Raw genomic sequence first — 22,428 nt, forward strand, 5'->3', positions numbered from 1 at the left:
ATGAAAATGAAATGAAATGAAATGTCAAAATCCAGGCAAATTTCAGATAACAGCAAAACTGAGTACAGTTTCTACACTGCCAACTTCAGACTTAAAATTGGGGGTTGTGGGGTTTTTGTGCTAGAATGCTGTGATTAGCATGTAAACCTTATCTGTTTTCAGTGTGTAGACCATAGGTAGGCAAACTAAGGCCCGGGGGCTGAATCTGGCCCAATCACCTTCTAAATCTGGCCCGCGGGTGGTCTGGGAATCAGCGTGTTTTTATATTAGTAGAATGTGTCCTTTTATTTAAAATGCATCTCTGTATTATTTGTGGGGCATAGGAATTTGCTCATTATTATTTTTTTCAAAATATAATCCAGCCCCCCACAAGGTCTGAGGGGCAGTGGACCGGCCCCCTGCTGAAAAAGTTTGCTGACCCCTGTAGACCTGCCTCTTTTGCAATGGCCACTTTGAAAATTCTCTTACAGAACAATGTGGCAACACAATAAAGGCTTGCACTGATCATTCTTCCAGACCTAGCAGAATAGCATGGCAACAATGATGAGCAGAGATTGTCAACTATCTATATACGGGATTTCACGGGGATGAAGGCAGAGCTCTGGCAATCTGATCAGGGAAGCTGCTACTCTCATTCTTCACAGCCTGATGATGTCCAGAGTGCAAGAACGTGAGTCAGCATGATATCCATGCCATTTAATCCGGCCTGGCTACCTTCCGCATGCACTAAATGGAGATGCACTTGAAAGGACAGTGGTGCCTTGCAAGACGAAAAGATTCTCTTCGTCTAGCGGTTTTTTCGTCTTGCGAAGCAAGCCCATTGAAGGATTAGCTGATTAGCGCTATTAGCGGCTTATCTGCTGATCGGATCAGCTGATAAGCGGCTTAGCGGCTTAGAAAAAGGGGGGGAAGGGGAAAAAACCAGCAGGAACTTGCAAGACATTGTCGTCTTGCGAAGCAAGCCCATAGGAAATTTGTTTTGCGAAGCACCTCCAAAACGGAAAACTCTTTCGTCTAGCGAGTTTTCCGTCTTGCGAGGCATTCGTCTTGCGGGGCACCACTGTATACCATTCTTGTCTGTACAGTGGTACCTCGGGGTTACAGACGCTTCAGGTTACAGACGCTTCAGGTTACAGACTCCGCTAACCCAGAAATAGTACCTCAGGTTAAGAACTTTGCTTCAGGATGAGAACAGCAGGAGAACGGCGGCAGCAGGAAGCCCCATTAGCTAAAGTGCTGCTTCAGGTTAAGAACAGTTTCAGATTAAGAACGGACCTCCGGAACGAATTAAGTACTTAACCCGAGGTACCACTGTAGAAGTATTAGCAATGGGACAGAAGCAGATGCCATATAGAGTAATGCAAGGTTTTAAAAGGTGATTTAGAATTCAGAAACCAATGGAATGAAAAACATCTACTTGCAAATTGTTCAGCAATGAGATATATATGACTTCAACAGCAATACCATGGCTCTAAACTACATAATTTTGGTGCAGTAGCATGCTGCAAACATGCTACTGTGACCAATAATTGTTCTCACTGAATAGAACATCAGTACAGGCAGATTTGACAGCTTCTAGTGTTGTAAGAGACAGTGAGCATCTCCAGAGGGTGAACTGAGTGTGGTATCCTTTTGAAGGTGCATGCACTGTGTGTTTGGGGACAGAAAATGCACAAGCGTGCGTACACACACACGGATGCACACACACACACAAAATATATTATACATATGGTTCAAAATGCACATGGCTCAAAATACAGCTGTTTTATGAGATGTCTGAAGTGTTCCAAGGTTGCTTCCTTAGAGTATTGTTAGCATGTCAACTGATATTTTAGGGTCATTCGTTCCGAATGATTGTTTTCTTTGCCAAGTAAATTCCAAAGATGAATGTTACTAACAGATATATTTCGCCAAAAATCACATCTGCACCTACTTAAAACTACAGCTGATCTCTTTCTTTTACTAATGTCCAGCAAACTCACAAATCCACATGAGCTTTTTTCATTGTATTACACCTGGCTAACTAACGTTTACCCCAAAGGTTCTGTTGACACAACCCATAACATCTGTCAGACAGAAAGGCAAACTACACATTACACGGAAGCTGTGTGTGTAACAAAGCTCTAACAGCACCTTCTCCACTGTGGGGAGGAGAGATTTGTTCCTGAGATGGTGCAAGAGGAAAGGAAGTGACCTTTCCACTGTCATTTGCTTTCCATCTGAACCGCTGCCCCACAGCTGCAAAATATCCAAGGAGATATCAGCAGCAACGTAATGCAAAGTCCTTGCTCCCACCCCACTTCAACAATAATTGTTAGTGCAATCTGAGCTTCAGTAGGACCTACCTCCAGCATATTGATTTGTCAAAACAATATATATCATAATTTAGTAGAACTAGAGTGACTGCCTATCAGATGCCAATATATATATTTGAAGAGAAGAAACAAATTAATTCCATATCTTAATCTAATTGTATTAAATATGTTAAGATATTGCATGACATAAATCTAATAACCAAGCTCATAAAATATTTTTTTGTGTTCTGAAGAAGTCAGACAAAATACAATACCCAGTCTGTATATTTTTTTAAAGTGTAGGATGGTTGATATACATATACATATTTGCTTTTCTAACATTACATGAAATAAAAAGCTGAAAGAAAGATCATAATTCAAATTCAAAGTAACCCCCTCACTCAAACCAGTGACCAATGCAACAAGTGAGATTATGGATATGGAATTATATCCTTTGTTGAGTCCTTTGGGATGACATGAAACTGCACACAATGCAAAGATGTCCATTGATGTTATTGTAACCACAAATTACAGATTAAGGCTGGTATTTGTCTCTCTTTTGAGGTTGCATTCATATATTGCACCAGGCAGCAGTCCACCACAAATGTCTCTTTTTCTCCTCTGACCCCTTCAAATTGTAGTCTTTGCCTTAGTTTTTCCGTTAAGTGCCACTTTCCACATCACATAGCACTATTTTTGTATATTAAGTCGTTGGCTTCTTTCTAGCATCTGGCTATCAACAGTGTTGCCATTACTAAAAAATATCCAATCAAATTATTGCACAGTAAGATTGGGTTTTCCCCTTTGGACAGCTCCAATAAAGCTAGTTCTGGACTTTTCTGCAATGTTTTCCCAGTTATTCCAGCTGTTTCTTGAAAGGGCTCCTTCCAGAACTTGGGTGCCCTCTCACAGTTCCAACCACACATGGATAAACAAGCTCCCCCCACAGTCTCTCCAACATCTAGGTAAGCAATTTTTGTACTTTTTTTCTGTTTTAACCGGTGCTAGGTGCCATTTTTGTACTAGTTTCAAATACATTTCCTTCAATCTTGCTGAGGTTGTTTTGTCCAGAAATGATCATTTGCTGTAATACTGTGGTGCAGCAATAAAATTGCTCGCACATTTGCTAAGCTAAGCAGGATCCGGTTTGGTTAATCACTTCCAGTCTAATTCCCATACCCGTCTTAAGATATTATTCAACCTTATGTACGGTTACCTGTGATCCTTGTTTTTATGTTTGTTCTTATCCACTATTTATTTCACAGCAGAAGTTCATATCTGGTGGATATTTGGATATTCTGCACTTTTATGAAACATAAAGAAATTTCAATCCTAAACTGGTACAGTGGACGCTCAAGTTGCAAATGTGATCCGTGCGGGATGCACGCTCGCAACCAGCGTCTGCGCACGCGCGGGTTGCAATTCGGCACTTCTGCCCATGCGCAAAGCGCGATTTTTTTAAATATGAATTTTTATTGGTTTTACAAATTTTTTAAAACAATACAAACATATAAAAAGACATACAAACACGTATAGATTCATGACCTTTTTTTCATAAACCTTGTTTCTCGGACTCCCCCATACCTCCCCTTTCTGCATCCCAATGTCCAAAATTTTCCAGCAACTTCTAAGTTAGTTCTGTCAAGCATATGTCTTCTTAATCTTTCCTTCAGTCTAATCTTGTATCGCTGTAACCCTTTCATTCTCCAAACCTCGACATTCTAACATTCATCAAGTTTATAATAGTCCTTAAGATAGATTTTAAATTTCTTCCATTCTTCTTCCGCCGTCTCCTTCCCCTGGTCACGGATTCTGCCAGTCATCTCAGCCAATGTCATATAGTCCATCACTTTCATCTGCCATTCTTCCAGAGTAGGTAGATCTTGTGTCTTCCAATACTTTGCGATAAGTATTCTTGCTGCTGTCGTGGCATACATAAAAAAGATTCTATCTTTCTTTGACACCAATTGACCGACAATGCCCAAGAGAAAGGCCTCTGGTTTCTTAGGGAAAGTAAATTTAAGTACCTTTTTCATTTCGTTATATATCATTTCCCAGAAAGCCTTAATCTTCGGGCACGTCCACCAAAGGTGATAGAAAGTACCTTCAGTTTCTTTACACTTCCAACACTTATTATCAGGCAAATGATAAATTTTTGCTAGCTTGACTGGGGTCATGTACCACCTATAGATCATTTTCATGATATTTTCCTTTAAGGCATTACATGCCGTAAATTTTATACCGGTGTTCCACAACCATTCCCAGTCAGCAAACATGTTATGACCAATGTCCTGTGCCCACTTAATCATAGCCGATTTAACTGTTTCATCTTGTGTATTCCATTTCAGCAGCAAATTATACATTCTTGACAAATTCTTGGTATTGGGTTCTAACAATTCAGTTTCTAATTTTGATTTCTCCACCTGGAAGCCAATTTTTCTATCTTGTTTGTAAACCTCCATTATTTGATAATAATGGAGCCAATCTCGTACTTTAGGTTTCAATTTCTCATGACTTTGTAATTTCAATTTATCTCCATCTGGTTCCAAGATTTCCCAATACTTTGGCCATTCGGCCTCCATATTGAGTTTCTTCAATGCCTTAGCCTCCAAGGGTGACAACCATCTAGGGGTTTTGTTTTCCAACAAGTCTTTATATCTTATCCAAACATTAAATAGCACTTTTCTGACAATGTGATTTTTAAAGGCCCTATGCACTTTGATTTTATCACACCATAGATAAGCATGCCAACCAAATGCATTATTGAAACCTTCTAAATCCAAGATATCTGTGTTCTCGAGGAGCATCCACTCTTTCAGCCAGCAAAACGCTGCTGCTTCATAGTACAGTTTTAAGTCCAGCAGGGCAAATCCCCCTCTTTCTTTTGCATCTGTAAGTACTTTAAATTTTATTCTGGGCTTTTTGCCCTGCCAAACAAATTTCGCAATGTCTTTCTGCCACCTCTTGAAACAGTCCATCTTGTCAAGAATCTGCAAAGTTTGAAACAAAAATAACATTCTAGGCAATACAGTCATCTTGATAACTGCAATTCGGCCTAACATTGACAATTTCAAATTTGACCATATTTCTAGATCTTTTTTAATTTCTGACCAGCATTTTTCATAGTTGTCTTTATACAAGTTCAAATTTTTAGATGTCAAGTGAACCCCTAGGTATTTCACCTTCTTAACCACTGTCAAACCTGTTTCTTCTTGAAATTTCTCCTTCTCCATGACTGTTAATTTTTTTTCTAAAACTTTAGTCTTTTGTTTGTTCAGTTTGAATCCGGCTACCTGGCCAAATTGTTGAATTATCTCCAACACCCTTTTCGTACTAGTGTCTGGCTCTTGTAAAGTCAATACTAAGTCATCTGCAAAGGCCCTTAACTTGTAATGTTTAGCTCCGACCTGTACACCTTTAACCTGCTGGTCATTTCTAATCATATTTAGTCAAATACCTAGGGGTTTATTTAACACCTAAGAATGTTAATTTGTATAAGGACAATTATGAAAAATGTTGGTCAGAGATTAAAAAAGATCTAGAAATATGGTCAAATCTGAAACTGTCAATGTTAGGCCGAATTGCAGTAATTAAAATGAATGTATTGCCTAGAATGTTATTCTTGTTTCAGACCTTGCAGATTCTTGATAAGATGGAATGTTTTAAGAGGTGGCACAAAGACATTTCGAAATTTGTCTGGCAGGGCAAAAAGCCCCGAATTAAATTCAAAATACTGACTGACGCTAAAGAAAGAGGGGGTTTTGCCCTGCCGGACTTAAAATTGTACTATGAGGCAGCAGCGTTTTGCTGGCTGAAAGAATGGATGCTCCTCGAGAATACAGACATCTTGGATCTGGAAGGCTTCAATAATGCTTTTGGTTGGCATGCATATCTTTGGTATGACAAGGTTAACAGTACCTTTAAAAATCACATTGTTAGAAAAGCATTATTTAATGTCTGGATAAGATACAAAGACTTATTGGAAAATAAAACCCCTAGATGGGTGTCACCAGTGGAGGCTAAAGCAGTGAAGAAACTCAATATGGAGGTCGGATGGCCGAAGTATTGGGAAATTTTAGAACAGGATGGAGACAAGGTTAAACTACAAAGTCAGGAGAAATTGAAGCACAAAGTAGAAAATTGGTTTCAATATCGCCAAATAATGGAAATTTTTAAACAGGATAGGAAAATCGGTTTCCAAGTGGAGAAATCAAAACTAGAGACCGAATTGTTAGAACCCAATACTAAGAATTTATCTAGAATGTATAACTTGCTGTTGAAATGGAACACACAGGATGAAACAGTTAAATCTGCTATGATTAAGTGGGCGCAGGATGTTGGACACAACATTATGTCAGATGACTGGGAATGGTTATGGAACACCGGTATCAAATTTACGGCATGTAATGCCTTAAAGGAAAACATTATGAAAATGGTATACAGGTGGTACATGACCCCAGTCAAGCTGGCAAAAATCTATCATTTGCCCGATAATAAATGTTGGAAATGTAAAGAGACTGAAGGTACTTTTTACCACCTTTGGTGGACATGCCCGAAGATAAAGGCCTTCTGGGAAATGATCTATAATGAAATGAAAAAGGTACTTAAATGTACATTTTCCAAAAAACCAGAGGCCTTTCTCTTGGGCATTGTCGGCCAATTGGTGACAAAGAAAGATAGAAATTTCTTTATGTATGCCACAACAGCAGCAAGAATACTCATCGCAAAGTATTGGAAGACACAAGATTTACCTACTCTGGAAGAATGGCAGATGAAAGTGATGGACTATATGACACTGGCTGAGATGACAGGCAGAATCCGTGACCAACGTAAAGAGATGGTGGAAGAAGAATGGAAAAAATTTAAGAGCTATCTTAAGGACTACTACAAACTCAACGAATGTTAAAATGTTGTGGTTGCTAGAAGTAACAGGGTACAGGGATACAAGGTTAGATGATAAAGGAGGACTAAGATGACAGAGATTAGAAAGTAACAACTGGGAGTTGCTAGTTCAAATATGGACACTGGGATGCAGAGAGGGGGGGTATGGGGAAGTCCAAGAAAAGAGGTTTATGAAAATATCTTTGAAAGTATTTTGTATGTTTGTTTTGTTTTGTGTTTGTTTGTTCTCTTTAAAAAATGCTGTAAAACCAATAAAAATTTATTAAAAAAAAAAAAAAATTTCTAATCATATTTAGCAACACCTCCAGAACAGAAATGAAAAGCAATGGGGAAATTGGGCACCCCTGTCGTGTTCCTTTTTCTATCTTAAGTTCCTCAGTTATCACATTATTTACAATCAGCTTAGCTTTTTGTTCAGAGTATATCGCACCCATACCATTCTCAAATCCTTGGCCTACCCCCATCCCATGAAGATTCTTTTTCATAAAACTCCAAGAAATATTGTCAAAGGCTTTCTCTGCGTCCACAAAGATCAGCACTGCTTTGGTGTTTATTTTCACCTCTAGTAGTTCCAAAATGTCTATTATATTCCTTACATTGTCTGATAAATGCCTTTTTGGGAGAAAGCCTGCTTGGTCCTTATGAATCTTCTCCATCAACACTCTTTTAAATCTTTTTGCCAAAATGTCTGCAAAAATTTTATAATCCACATTAAGTAATGATATTGGGCGGTAGTTCTTAAGTTGAGTCTTTTCAGTCTCTGTCTTTGGTATGAGTGTAATATAAGCTTCTTTCCACGACTCTGGTGCCTTTTCCCCCTCTAAAATCTCGTTGCAGACTTCCTTTAATGGTTGAACCAACCACTCCTTCAAAGCTTTGTAGTATCTGGAAGTCAGTCCATCTGGTCCTGGAGATTTGCCCAGTTGCATGTCCTGAATGGCACCCTCTATCTCTTGTTCTGTTATTCTCTGATTTAAATCCACCTTGCTTTGATGAGAGATTTTTTGTAATCCATATTTATTAAGGAATTCATCTATGTCCTCTTCATTTTGTGGCCCTTGAGAGTATAGTTTTTTAAAATAGCTCAAGAAACAGTTTCTAATCTCATTGGGTTTAGATATATTCTTTCCATCCACTTCTAGGCTTGTAACTGTATTTAGTTTCTGCCTTTTCTTCAATTGCCAAGCCAGAAGTTTGCCACATTTATCTGCCGACTCAAATGTCTTTTGTTTCATTTGCTTTATCTTCCACTCAATCTCTTGATTCATCAATTCCATATATTGTGTTTGATATAACTTAATCTCTCTTAAAATCTCCTGGGACTTTGGTTTTGATCTTAATTTTTTCTCTCCTTCTTTTATCTTTTCCAAAATCTTTTCCTTCTTCTCATTCTGGTTTCTCTTTTTTATTGAATTTTGTTGAATCAAAAATCCTCGCATCACAGCTTTGCTTGCGTCCCAGATTGCGCAAAGCGCGATTTAGCACTTTTGCACATGCGAGACCCCAGAAACCCGGAAGTAATCCGTTCTGGTAGTAGTAGTAGTAGTTGTTATTATTATTTACTTATAGGCCACCCATCTAACTGGGTTGCCCCAGCCACTCTGGACAGCTTCCAACAGAATATAAAAAAGACAGCAAAACATCAAACATTAAAAACATCCTGATACAGGGCTGCCTTCAGATGTCTTCTAAAAGTTGTGTAGTTCTTTATCTCCTTAGCATTCCACAGGGCGGGTGCCACTATTGAGAAAGCCCTCTGCCTGGTTCTCTGTAACTTCACTTCTCACAGTGAGTGAAATGCCAGAAGGCCCTCAGAGCTGGACCTCAGTGTCCCAGCTGCACAATGAGGGTAGAGACGCTCCTTCAGGTATACAGAGCCAAGGTCATTTAGGGCTTTAAAGGTCAGCACTTTTAAAGTGTCTACTTGTTGTTTGGGCTTAAAAGGATTTAATTTTGATCCCTATCCTGCAAATACTAGCAAATACTTATCTTTTTCAGCTGATGCCAGAAATTATTATGGTTGCATTTATTATTATTAAAGTCAGCCATTTTTTAAGAAGTTGACAATATATCACAGCAATGAAGCAATGCAACTTTAATTTGGAGAGAAGTTAACTTTTCCTTTTGCTATGCTTTAAATATATAAAGATCAAAGAAAAGAAAAGAACTGAGATTCAAATTCAACTTTTAAGCAAAAATGACAATGTCTTCATGAGTTAATATTAATCCTTTAATTATGAATTTCAAAGGTTTAAATACTTTCTCTGACCTTGGCTTTAAATAATTATGCCAAGTGCAGCTTTCTTTAAATTCAAAAAAGATTCTGAATTGTTGATCACAGCCTTTAATGGTTTCAGGCTGGCAGATTTCCAACATAATCCTTAGAATGCTGTTTAAAATTATAGACCAAGAACCTGATGCAGGTAAATGAAATGTCAGTTTCACAAAGGCTGTTCCAACTCTATATGCAAATTGCCCCATTTGGTTGCTACATTTCATCTTGTAATAAATTGCAGATTGTGTTTTAATATACGCTAAAACATTTAAACACCTGAATGTTGACCAATGGAGATAAGCATTTTGAGAAGTTTCAACGCAGTTTTAACACTGAGCCACAAAAAATGTATCATTTTTATTAGGGCCATAAATATCAGGGATTCAAGTCAAAGCAGCACCAGAGAATCTGCCACAGCAGTGGCCAATGCCCTCACTCCCAAAAGAATAAAGTAAAATCAAAACAAATGAGATCAAAATGTCAAGTTCAATAGGCTTTCTTAATTTACATTAAGAATTCTGTGCAATTTAAAGTGCTCAAAATGACCCTATTCATACGGTGAGATGTTGGGCATTATAATAATGTATATAATGTGTATAATGCAGGCATACACATATATATCTGTCCACAATGCTGGCACTTAGTTTTAGGGAACCCCTGGGTATGACTCTGTCAGGGAACTGCCATCAGAACAGGGGCGGGAAACAGAGGGGAAGTTGTGTTACAGGGAGCCTCCGAAAATCATGCGAAGCAGTTCCTCTTCCGGTGATGAGGAAAACCCCACCTCCAGTGGGGAAGAGGTGAAAGGACCAGAGGATCCTCAGCACCACTTCTGGCAAAGCCGGCCAGGAGGGAAGCATGCCCCTTCCATCGCCCACCCTGCGCAGAAGTCTAAAGCCCAAAGAGGGAAGGAAGAGGCTGGGTGTAACGAGGCCTTTATGCTGGAGGAGGTCCAGGAAACAGGCACTCCCGGATTCTGCTAGTGATTGAGGCAGACATGAACTTTGGGGTTTTGCACTGTAAATAGTTTGCACCTAAATAAAACCTGTAAAAGACAGGTCAGAGTCCTGCCTGGTTACTCGTGAGCAGCCACCCTTGCCATCTGACAGACTCCCTCAGCAGGATCCCCCTTATTACAAATACATTCACTTTGCTGAAGTCACCACCTATTGAAGGCGATGTCTCTCTATTGCTGTTCACCATAGTGCGGGGTTTTTCAACCAGTGTGCCGTGGCACCCTAGGGTGCTTTAAATGATGGTCAGGGGTGCCACAATCAACACTGGCCTCTGTCCCTCTTTCCTTCTCTCCCTCCTCTGATGCCCTCTTGTGTCTCTGTCTCCATCAGGCCACTAAGGCTGGGGGCATCCTCTTCCCAGACCCCTGGTGGGGTTGCATGAAGAGACACCTCTCTTTGGGGTGGGGTGGGTGGCTTAGAGACCTGGGGCAGCTGCCCGGAGGACTCCCAAGAAGAGGGGGGAGGAGAGGAGCCTGAGGGGAAACTCCACAAGGGAGGGTGTTTGAAAAGGGGTGGCTGTGCAGGCAAGGGGTGACATAACTGGATTTCTGAGGCTCAGAGCACGTTTTGCCACAGGGGAGCGGCAGAAAAAATGTAGTTCCAGGCAGCCATGGCCTGAGAAAGGTTGAAAACCTCTGACCTATTCCCTTGTCTACTCCCCTTGGCCACAGCAAGAGAGGGAGGGAGGGAGTTTCACAGTCATTTTCCTAGAAATGGGAAAGTCAGGTACTGTTTTCGTGCTTACCTTTTCGAGCGCCCTCTCCATTTCTGTGGCATTAGACTTTTGCAGATCCAGAATCATCTTTTCTGACTCAACTTTCAGCTTGTTCATGGCAGCCTCATGGTCCCGAAGAGTTTTTTGTTTTTCTTCTTCTCTAAGAAGGCTAAGTTCAACTAGCTGCTGTTTTCTCTGTGTATTCACTTGAATGAGCTCTTCTCGCAGTGTGTGGATCTGGGCTTCCATATCAGAGATGATCTTTAAAATAGTAATGATAGTAGAAGTTACTTTTTATGTTTAGTTTTTCTACTAAAAACAAAGACACGAGATGACCATTTTGAGTAGAGAACTACCACATCATAGGTGTGAAAGCGTTTCCCTAAATTATTGGGAAGTGAGAGTGTATGAAGGTATGTATATGTGCTGTTAAAATGCATCCAAAGTATAAAGTCTGGCACACAACGCAGACAAGTTTTGTGCTCACATTAAAGCTCCCTATTCAAGACTGTAATCCATAAAGCCGTGAATTATAAGTAGGTTTGCTGCCAGCATAATATTCCATAATATTTCAGGAAATCAGGAAACAAGATTCTCTCGCATCCTGATCCATGCATTTCACTAGGGAAAAAGTTGCATTTATTTCAGTGGGACTTATTTCCAAGAGAAAGCATGCTCAAGATTGTAGACCGTGGGCCTACTCTTGAGACAGTCGAGGGAAAACTGGAAAATGCAATGTTGAAAATCACTTACTAGCAAAGAATTCTTATTTTTATACCTCATAACGACTTATAGCAAATGTTAGCAACTCTGAGGCCTCCAAAAACAACAACAAATGGATCTGTGCCTTTGGATTGCACAAATACTGCATATCATAAACTCACAAACTTGTTTATAAATAGTATCTAGTCACACCTGTTGCAAATTAAAAATAAATTAACGCACATGTACTGAGAAATGGAGAGGGGTTTTTTATTAAAAAATCAGTTGCATTTGTTTATTTACTGTATTTTTCCATGTATAAGACTAGGTTTCCCCGCTAAAAAATAATGTCCAAAAATAGGGGTCGTCTTATACATGGGGGTGTCTTATAGATGGAAAAATACGGTATTTATTGCCATTCCACTGCATTTGCAGTTAAAAAACAATAAAAACCAAACAGTCAAAAAAGAGAAAGGTGCAACAGATAAAAATAATCTTAAAAAATTCAGGGGCAGTTGCAAAGGTCTATTTAATCCAGCAAGTACAGTGCCTGCAACTGTAGGGTGGGGAGCACTTTAACCTCCCAGAGTAGGGAGCTACAAAAGCTACACACAACCACAGAGAAGGCCCTCTCCCACATACTAACCAGTGACATCTGGACTCAAAAACAAGCCTACCCAGTAGAATTTAGGGCAAGGAAGGCTGCTTTGGGATGAGATTGTGAACTGCTGACTGTGGGTACTGTATTCAAGTCTGAAGAACTTCCAGATGGAGAGTTATAACCATGCACTCACTCGTGTGAATCATCATATCCATCAACACTCAATCAGAAGTAGTTCGTAAAACACACTTGGTTCAATATACATTAAGAGGCAGTGGTGTAGCGTGGGTTGCCAGTGCCCAGGGCCGTGCAGAGGGTGGGAGTGAGGGATAGAAACAGATGGAATATGTGCATTCAACTGCCTAACGGTGTTTGCGTCACCCAGGAAATCACAGCCACAGAGATAAGAAGAGTCATTCAATTGCCTGGAGAGGTCACTTCCTGGTTCGCATGGAGAAGCTGTTTTCAACCAAGCCCAGCAATGGAAGCTTACAGCTGTATTGAGGCAGCATTGGGTGCTGAAATTTTGTGCCCCCTAACAATTTTGCACTCGGGACAACTGTCCCCGTGACCCCCTACAGTATGCTACTATTAAGAGGTCTCTATATATCTCAAGAAAGACAGGAGTGCCTGGCGTGCTCTGGTCCATGGGGTCACGAAGAGTCGGAAACGACTAAGCAATAACAACAAATATATCTCAAGATTCAATTGATAAAAGAAATGGTTTAGTATGCAATTCACATACATAATTGCAGCTTTTTACCTTCCCTCGCTTACAGAGCTTGGCAATGTGGACTAGAAGGAGCAAACATTATAGCTACGTGGTTACTTGGCAGTTGAGGAGTGGGGACCACAAGCACGCATAAATGAGAGATAAACAGCAGCAGCAAATACCTATCCATTGCAATTAACGTATTTCATAGTGCACAGCACAAATAATCTGAAAAAAAGTTGTTTCACTTTATTAAATCATTTCAGGTATGTAAGTTTCTAAACCTTCTGTGGCTTACTTGTCAAAACACTTATCACTTGAGTTGCCATTAAAACAAACAAAAAAACCAACAATCAAGGACAAAATAGCAGGTGCTATTTTTAAATATGTTGCGTTCAATATGGCAAAACTAAATTTCAGTGGAATGTCAACGATTTGTAAGAATAGTCAGTTTTACACAAATATTACGGAGCTACTCAACAACACATTATATTTTGGGGGAGATCTTAAGGGACTGTAGGGGTTAAAAGTAATGGTAATGGCAGCAGGTTCATATCTGGTTTTGTCCTAATAATAATAATAATAATTTATTATTTATACCCCGGCCATCTGCCTGGGTTTCCCCAGCCACTCTGGGTGAAGGACGGGTATGAAATCTTATAAACAAAACAGGTGCCAGTGGTGTTATTAAAAAAGCAAAACAGTGAGGAATACTAAAACATCCTTTAAAACAACAACATCTCCCCAAAGTCCTGCTCTCCAACTGGGTTTCAATACCCAAAGGGAGATCAGCTAGAAGAAAATCACCTTAGGTGTGCATGCCCCTCGCTGCACACACCCCTTTATCTTCAAAATTAGATTGAAAACCTGCTGTTTTTCTCTGCACTTGGGGAAGATCCAGTTTTAAGTGTATAGAACTGCTGTAGTCTCATCTAGTTTGACCCATTCAGGTTGTAACTTCTCCCTCAGCACATAATGGCGTTTTCTGGGTTTGGCTAACCTTTCTTTCTTAAATTGCTAAATGTGGCCCCCCCTCCCCAAAATCTATAAATTCCACTAAGCTTTGCATAACATATTGTCTAATTATTTCTAACTTTCGTCTATTATGTGTTGAGCTCCTTTAGAAGATAACAGCTTGTCTGAGAAGGAAGAGAGAACAAAGTGAATGAAGATAATGTGATACATACAAGAATTGCTACTCCATTGTTCTTTTAGTGATTGAATAATTTCTGGTAGTTTCCCCCCAGATTTTTTCCACTCAAATATTTGCATTTTGTAACAGTAAAGCAAAAATGTTCTTCTTTATAATAAGTTGCCTCATTTTTATGCATACACCGCTTTAAACAAGAATATTTTTTACTGAACAGCTTATGTATGAGAATGTGCTTAATGGCAAAGCAAACACTGAAATTCACAGGGGCCTGCATACGAAATATGTTTTCAACCTAGAAAATATGTACGTTTTTGAACTGTAAATCCCAGTTTTGTAATAAGAGAGTTTCATCCACATAAATGCCACTGCTATCCAAAGGGATATAGGGAATCAGTTTCGAATTGATTCTTAAGTCTTAAATACTACCAAGATTTTGCATTGCCAAAAGGAGAAATAGGCTTACTATGTACCATTAAAGTGAAATTACCTATTAGTATTCAGATTCTACAGCTAGTATTTGGAAGGGAACCCTATAACAAGATTGCTTTTAAAAACACATTCTCAGTAGCCTACAGTGTCAGCTGTCGCTTTATGATCTCTGCTCTGCTCTTCTCTAAGTACTTCTTTCCCAAATGTCTGCCAAGCCAAATTTATATTCCGTGGCATCTGAATAAATTAGGTTTTGTTTTCTTCCACAGTATTTGACAACTATGGTTGTGGTCTTCAGACTTGTCAACAGTACATAAGCCCTAGACATTCTAGAAGAGTGCAAGTTGGAATTGCACTTTGAAGGTTTATGGGATGGGGGAAAGGAATGAATTAGTACACGGTAGTAATGTCAACCTAATAATAATAAATTCTTCAGTTGTAACAGCACAAATAGTGGCTTGCACTGTCACAGCAAAATATCATCAGATGCCTAGATAATTTCTGTTTCAGTAGAGGTGAATGGTATGATAATGCCTACTGGGGCACTGCAGTGAGGCAAGGTGGGTTTTTAACCAATAGGGCAGCTATGCTACTTCCAAAGTCACGTAAGGCTAATAACCTGCTGCAACTAGTCATGCCATCATGTTGATAGAAGACCTCTAGACTTGGCTCTTTGGTGCTATGAAAGCAGAAATATGAGTAATATAAAAATGTCTTTTGTAAAATCATTACAGCCTAAAGCAAAAACCGAACATTAACTCGGCAAATGACTCTTAGTTGAATGAGGAAATGTAAAATGGGAGAAGATAAATGGCTATTATTGTGAGAAGATTATCACTTTAAAGTCCAGGCGTAGAGTGAGAAAGGCTTACACTGACAAGAATGTGCCTGTGATCTGATTTTCATAAAGCTATGCTCTCTGGAAATTAAAAATGGCAATAATTTTTTTTAACCACTAAGACAGAGAGCCTTACACATCAGATAACACAGACTGAGGGTCACCAACTTTCTGGGGTCCATGGGAACATTTCAAGATTTGAGAAATAGTCATATGCAGACCCACTTAATCAACATTATTTATTTATTTAATCTTATTTATATCCCACCTTTCCCCCCAAACAGAGACTTAAGGCAGCTCACAAAAATTAAAACTAATACAGATAAAACACACATATCTAAAACAAGGTTACCAGGTTTTTTTCAATGACTCCGGGGATACTTTTCAACTTCCTACTAAATAGATGGATTTTGTCAGGGGACTGATTTGTAAATCCGGGGACCGTCCCCAGGAAATGGGGACGTCTGGTAACCTTATTCTAAAATCATATGGAAGGCTGTTTTTTAAATTACTGTGCATGGAATTAAAACAATGCAAAATATAGATAAGAGGAATAATAGTAATTAAAAACAGTACGGAACACTATTAAGAGTCCTTAAGAGCAGTCAAGTTTCTAAAAGCCTGACAGAATAAAATAAAAAATCACCTGCCCTGGAAATGGAAGGACAACAAGGAGGAAGCCAGTCTAGCTTCTCTAGGAAGGGACTTCTAAAGCCTGGGAGCAGCCACCGAGACCTCACCCACATCCACACCTGGATTCTAAAGTGCCTTGCACAACCCCAAACATATCCATTTTTGCAAGGCAGACTTCTCAAACCCACTGCAGCCTAAATTCACCCATGTAATTATAAAACCAACATGAACTTGAAATCACGTTTATCTCCATGGTTTGCATGAAAAGGTTCATATTCGTTGTGTCCATATGTTTTGTGCGCAGTAATACCTCAAGTTCTTAATTAAAAGGCGCTTTGTTGACCCTCAACGTTACTCTGTGGTTAAATCAATAGGCTGTTTCTATGACTCCATCTAACGTACCTTAAAGATAAAAGGTAAAGGTAAAGGACCCCTGGACAGTTAAGTACAGTCAAAGGCGGTGTGGTGATCATCTCCGCTTTCAGGCCAACAGAACCGGCGTTTGTCCGCAGACAGCTTTTCTGGGTCATGTGGCCAGCATGACAAAACCGCTTCTGGCGCAACGAAACACCGTGACAAGTGCCGGAGCACACAGAAATGCCGTTTACCTTCCTGTCGCGGTGGTGCCTATTTATCTACTCATGCTGGTATGCCTTCGAACTGCTAGGTTGGCAGGAGCCTAGGACTTGCTGATCAGAAGGTCAGCAGTTCAAATCCCCACGACGGAGTGAGCTCACGTTGCTCAGTCCCTGCTCCTGCCAGCCTAGCAGTTTGAAAGCACCTCAAAGTGCAAGTAGATAAATATGTACCGCTCCGGCGGGAAGGTAAATGGCGTTTCCGTGTGCTGCTCTGGTTTCGCTACAGGTGGCTTAGTCATGCTGGCCACATGACCCGGAAGTTGTATGCCAGCTTCCTTGGCCAATAAAGCGAGATGAGCACCGCAACCCCAGAGTCAGCTACGACTGCACCTAATGGTCAGGGATCCCTTTACCTTTAATATGTTTTAAAGAAGTCCGAGTCACTTTACATTTTTGAGGCACAACAATTGTGCCAAAATAGAAGAGTAGCCACCACCAACTTTTGCTGTCTGGGCATGATGGGAGCTGTAATCTGAAGGGCATTAGATTGGCGAAGGCTGGAGAAAAGAATATCATAACTGAGTCCACAGTGTTACCCAGCGCAAATATGTTTAGGGAAGTTTTTAATATTTAATGCTGTTTCGTTTTTAACACTTGATTGGAAGCCGCCCAGAGTGGCTGGGGAAACTCAGCCAGATGGGCGGGGTATAAATAATAAATAAATCTATTATTATTATTATTATTATTATTATTATTATTATTATTATTATTATTATTATTTGAAGGGTTTCTCTAACTAGGCCCCAAGTCAATGGGGAGCCTCAGAATCAAATGGCACATTATGTTAATAGAGTTTTCAACTGACTTGCTGAAAAGTGGCCCTGCCTCTTTAGAAAAGCAATGCCACAGGGCACCCTGAGCCAGACCAAGACTATGGATCAGGTAAAGGAGGGTTAAATCCTTCCTCCAGGACAGTTTTCTCTTGGAAAATTACTTGCAAAGCTATTTGCCCCTGAAGGAACTCCTGCAGGGGCAAATAGCAGCTTGGGAGATTATTCCCTCATGCAATAGTTCCAATATGGATCCAGCTGCTGCTTTTTCTAAAGAAAGACATGACACTTGTTAAGGCCTTTCTTCGTGTGCCCCTTCCACAAGAGCTTTGGAGGGTGGTAACAAGAGAATGAGCCTTTTTCTGCAGTGGCCCCTGTTTTGTGGGATGCTGTCCCCAGGGAGGTTCGGCTGGTACCTTCATTATACACCTTTAGGCACCAGGCAAAAAGGTTCCTCTTCCACCAGGCCTTCGGCTGATTATCATCCTATACCCTTTTAAATGTGTTGTGGGAGGGGTGAGGGGTTCTTGGTTTTTGTTCTTGCTTTTATTATGGAATTTAAGCTTTTTATCTTGTATTTTTATGTATTTTTATCTTGTATTTTATGATATTTAGGGATGAAGAACAGTATACTAAATAAATACCTACATATTTGTTTTCTGTGTGGGTTTATCCCCCTATACTTGATTTTGCACACACATACACGATTGTACGGCCAGTTCTAAGTGTATTAGTTAAAAAAACAACAACCCTATTTACACAACATGTTGTTTGATCCTCATTGTCCACTTTGACATTTCTGTGAAGTGGTTTGCAGTTAAAGTCATTTGCATCTAACTGACTAGAACAAATTAAAGCCAAGTCAAAAGAGCCTTCAAAGTCAGATTATGGTTCCTTGTATTAGTTTCATTGCTGTATAAATATAACGTGCTTGACAGTAGTGTCAATTTGATCTTCATCCATCCTGGCTTGAAACATTTTGCTGGGATAAACTGGCACCACGAGTTTAGAGCATTGCAAACACCTTTGGGAGGGCTCAGCACAACCCCCAAGGAAGGCAATTTTCTGTTCCTTTCTGGCAAAACTATAACCAAATCATCATGATGGTAATTTAGAGCCATTCTCCAACTGAGTAGGTGGTGGCTGATCAACTCCATATATTTCTGAATGAGACTAAATTTCTAGGTCACCTTCAGTTGTTCTGCAGGGCTGGTAGTGGAACTCAAATCACATTAGAAGATAAGCTAAAAGCGAATATAGATGAAATAGAAGTATGTTAGTGAGATCATCTGGTCTAGATAGGGGTCACACCCCTTGAAAGATCAGGATGACAGACCGGACATAGTTTTTGATCAGTACTTCTCAATGGACAAGTCTGAGCTGTGGCAAAGAGGACTTTCCTAATCTGCCTCAAATGTATTCTCTTTTGCAGGCTAGGACAAACTATTTTGTATTCCTGGGCTAAGGCACCACCTAGCAGAATATTGGCACGATTTGGCAACAAAACAGGCTACTTGCAGGAGAACAGGACCATGGTCAGCTCCTTGTGGCGTATTGATGACTGGTTACAGGAGAACTCAGGGCAGCAAGCTATGAATATTGCTCTAGCCAGCAAATGTCTGAAATGTGAGCTTTCATAGCTGTGTAGCTAAGGGGTTGTCCCTTGCTCTATCTGAGAGTATATATACTGAGTTAAAGAGACCACACCCTATTGCTCAGGCATAGGTTCTGGTGGGGCTCTTGCTATCCCTGTCTGAAGGGTGGAAGGGACCTGGAAGAAAACAAGTGAGCCTGGGCTGAGGAGCATTGGCCCCTTATGCTGGCCCTTGCCCCACCCCCAGCTAGCTGCCCATAGGCCTGCTGAGATGGGGGCAGAGCAATGGCTCCCTGGAACAAAGGTGGGTGGCTCACCTGTACCAGGAGGTTGTGCGGTAATGGCAGAAATTGCCTTCTTGCATCCTCAGTGTCAGAGAAGGAGTGCAGGGCTACCTCCTCATGTTAAGGAGATACTGGTAAAGCTAAAACCTGGTTCCTCTCCCATGGGAATGCCCAGCAATCTTTCTAGGGCTTTCTTCAAACATGATGCCATCAGGATCCACATCTCAGACTGTCGAAATCTCAAAATGAATATTACAAATGTGCTCTCTTTGGAGCTGAAACATTCCTGGGAAATGTTAAAGAGGCATAGGCAATGAAAGTTTATTACAAAATATGTCAGGCATCATCATACATGGCCATCCTCTGAGAATAATGTTCAGGCTTCGTGTTCCTCTTTTGGGGTCCTTCCCCTATAAGCTGCAGTGGTTGCCAATTACTGTATTTATTGCTCTATAAGACACACTTTTCCCCTCCTAAAAAGGGGAGATGTGTGTGCGTCTTATGGAGCGAATGAGGACGGGAGGCTCTGCTCAGCGCTCCCTTTAAAGAGCCACGTGGTGTGTGTGTGCAGTTCTTGGGGGCTTTTCCCCGAGAGCCGCACACACACTCCACAAGCTCTTTAAGGGAGCATGGCTCTTGGGGGAGCCTTAGCCGTGCGCAGCCTCTCCCAGGCAGGGGGAAGCCCAGGAGAGGCTGCACGTGGCTATCCCAGAAGCCAGAACAGCAAGAGGCTATCCCAGAAGCCAGATCCCTCTTGCTGTTCTGGCTTCTGGGATTCAGAATTTTTTCTTCTTCTTGTTTTCCTCCTCCAAAAACTAGGTGCATCTTATAGAGCGAAAAACATGGTAGGTTCCAAACCCAATTCAAAGAGCTGAACTGTTTGCTTCTCAAAGTCCTAAATGATCTCAGACTAGTGTATCTTAGAATAGTATGGTTCCTGTGTGCACCGAACAAGATTAAATCAAGTGCATCTCACTACACAAACATTTGGATTTCACTTCCTTCTATCACAAACACCACTGGCAAGAAGATAAAAAGTTATTTGTCAAATACAATGCATTAAGAAGTCTATATACAGACTTGCAACGCAAAAGAGGGCCAAATGTAACACACAATAATTGCTGATTTTCTCAGTCTATGAATTGTGAAGGGAGACTTATATCCACAAAAATGTGGGTTCTTATGCTAAGGAAGTGTCTGACACACATCTACTGTGAGTTTGGAGATTTATATCTCTGTTCATATGGAATCCCTGCTAGGAATACTTTGACTAGATCATGCCCTAGTTTATTTTCATTTAAATAATTAAAAAAATATGTTAGGCAGAGGATTATTTAATGTGTCAACAGCGCTATGATCTCTCAAGAATGCTTAAGGTTTTTAGATTAAAGGAAGATGAAATAGAGCACACAGGCAAGTGAAATTGTGGATTTGACTTTAACATTTGCTTGGTGCTTCTTGAAGTTGTGTCTAACGTTATAAAGTCTAAATCAGCTCCATCATAACTCTGACTGAGGTTGTCAAAAGTTGAAAGATTAGATGGTAAATGGAGTTGCATATTTTCCTTTTAAAATGTAGCTTACAAATCCAACTGATAGAAGGTTAAATACTTAGACATTTACGCTGTCCCAGTATTTCTAGTTTCTTTCACCTTTGCAAGCATCTCTGACAGATCCTTAAAAAATTGTCTACTAGGAGTAAGGTGTTATGTTGCTAACTTGCATATGTCCTCCATTAATTTTAACAGCAGTAATCTGCTTACAAATGTCAAAGCTCTCCTGTAAGATACATTACAAGTGACAGCTTTGAAATTTTGCATACGCTGAAATCTGTTTTGCTATCTGTTGTGAATCTATTGGAGGCACATCCTCAACTTGTAAAACAGCTGCTTTCATTTCAAGTTTTATGGGTTTAGAGGTATATATTTAATTGCTGTATTATCACAAATCACTCTGGAAATATTGTTTGATGAAAGGTAGAATATAAAATATTTTAAATAAATGCAATTCGTATACTAAGATAAATAAACTCCTGCAGATGATGCAGTGAAAACTGAGGACTTTTCAAGGCCCATTGATTTCCGTGAAATAATTAAGCCGGTCCATAAGTTTATTTGTGTCCACATAATAACAAAAGATTCTCCTACAGTTTTTAAATCAGACAAATTACAATCCAATTGGCTGCATTTTACAACTATCACAACCTTTGAAGGCTTTGAAAGGAGTGTGGTGTTTGCCCTCCTAGATGGGTGATAAGGAAATGAGTGTGAAGTGATTGGCCAGTGGGAACCCAAGGGGAGGAGTTAGAGTTAGAGTTGGAGTTGTTGGGAAGTCAGTTGGAGAAGGAAGAGGGAGGATAAGCTTGTGGGTTGGTCTAGTTGTGATGTGAGAGAGTGAGAGAAACTGTTAGGAGGAGTCAGATAGACAGTTGGGATAATCAGTTACAAGTTATTAGGAAGGTATAGGCTTATATAGAAACTAAGGATAAAAAACTGACAAGAAAAATTATCTGAAACCATGAACTTGTTCATGCTCATAAAATAAACTTGATTATTTGTTTTAATGTTAACAACTGTCTGGACTCAGTGTGTACCCGAGAGAAACGGGTTGGTGGCAGCGGAGAAGTGATCATAGTGGTGGCACAGGGATCAATAGACCGCCAAATCCGGGGACCCTGTGTGATCGCCACAAGGAGATTCGACAAATTTGTGGCGAATAAATCCACCAATGGTACCTAGATATGATGGTTATGTACGGCCCCCAGAAACAGAGGGAGTATGCTTCTGAATACCAGTTGGTGGGAATCCCAAATGTCTGGCTTGTTGGCTTGCCATAGGCATCTGGTTGGGCACTGTGGGAACAGAATACCAGAC

General features: G+C 40.2%; 1 protein-coding gene and 1 long non-coding RNA gene across 6 annotated transcripts in view; one reads left to right on the plus strand and one right to left on the minus strand.

The window, feature by feature from the left end:
- CEP112 (centrosomal protein 112) overlaps positions 1 to 22,428 on the minus strand; it is a 220,573-nt gene that overhangs the window by 63,813 nt on the left and 134,332 nt on the right. For all 5 annotated transcript variants that reach the window (XR_014004693.1, XM_081181284.1, XM_081181283.1 and 2 more), the window contains one exon: positions 11,233 to 11,463. Coding sequence is in view for 4 of the 5 variants with exons in the window: in XM_081181284.1 (XP_081037410.1) it covers positions 11,233 to 11,463 (231 nt within the window). In the remaining variant the exon portion in view is untranslated. The remainder of the gene's footprint in view (positions 1 to 11,232; positions 11,464 to 22,428) is intronic.
- Positions 1 to 22,428, plus strand: part of LOC308580280 — a 44,792-nt gene that overhangs the window by 698 nt on the left and 21,666 nt on the right. The window contains exon 2 of the long non-coding RNA XR_014004779.1: positions 517 to 670. This is a non-coding gene — a long non-coding RNA (uncharacterized lncRNA). The remainder of the gene's footprint in view (positions 1 to 516; positions 671 to 22,428) is intronic.

This window comes from Podarcis bocagei, assembly GCF_964188305.1.
Source record: "Podarcis bocagei genome assembly, chromosome: 2".
NCBI lineage: Eukaryota > Metazoa > Chordata > Lepidosauria > Squamata > Lacertidae > Podarcis > Podarcis bocagei.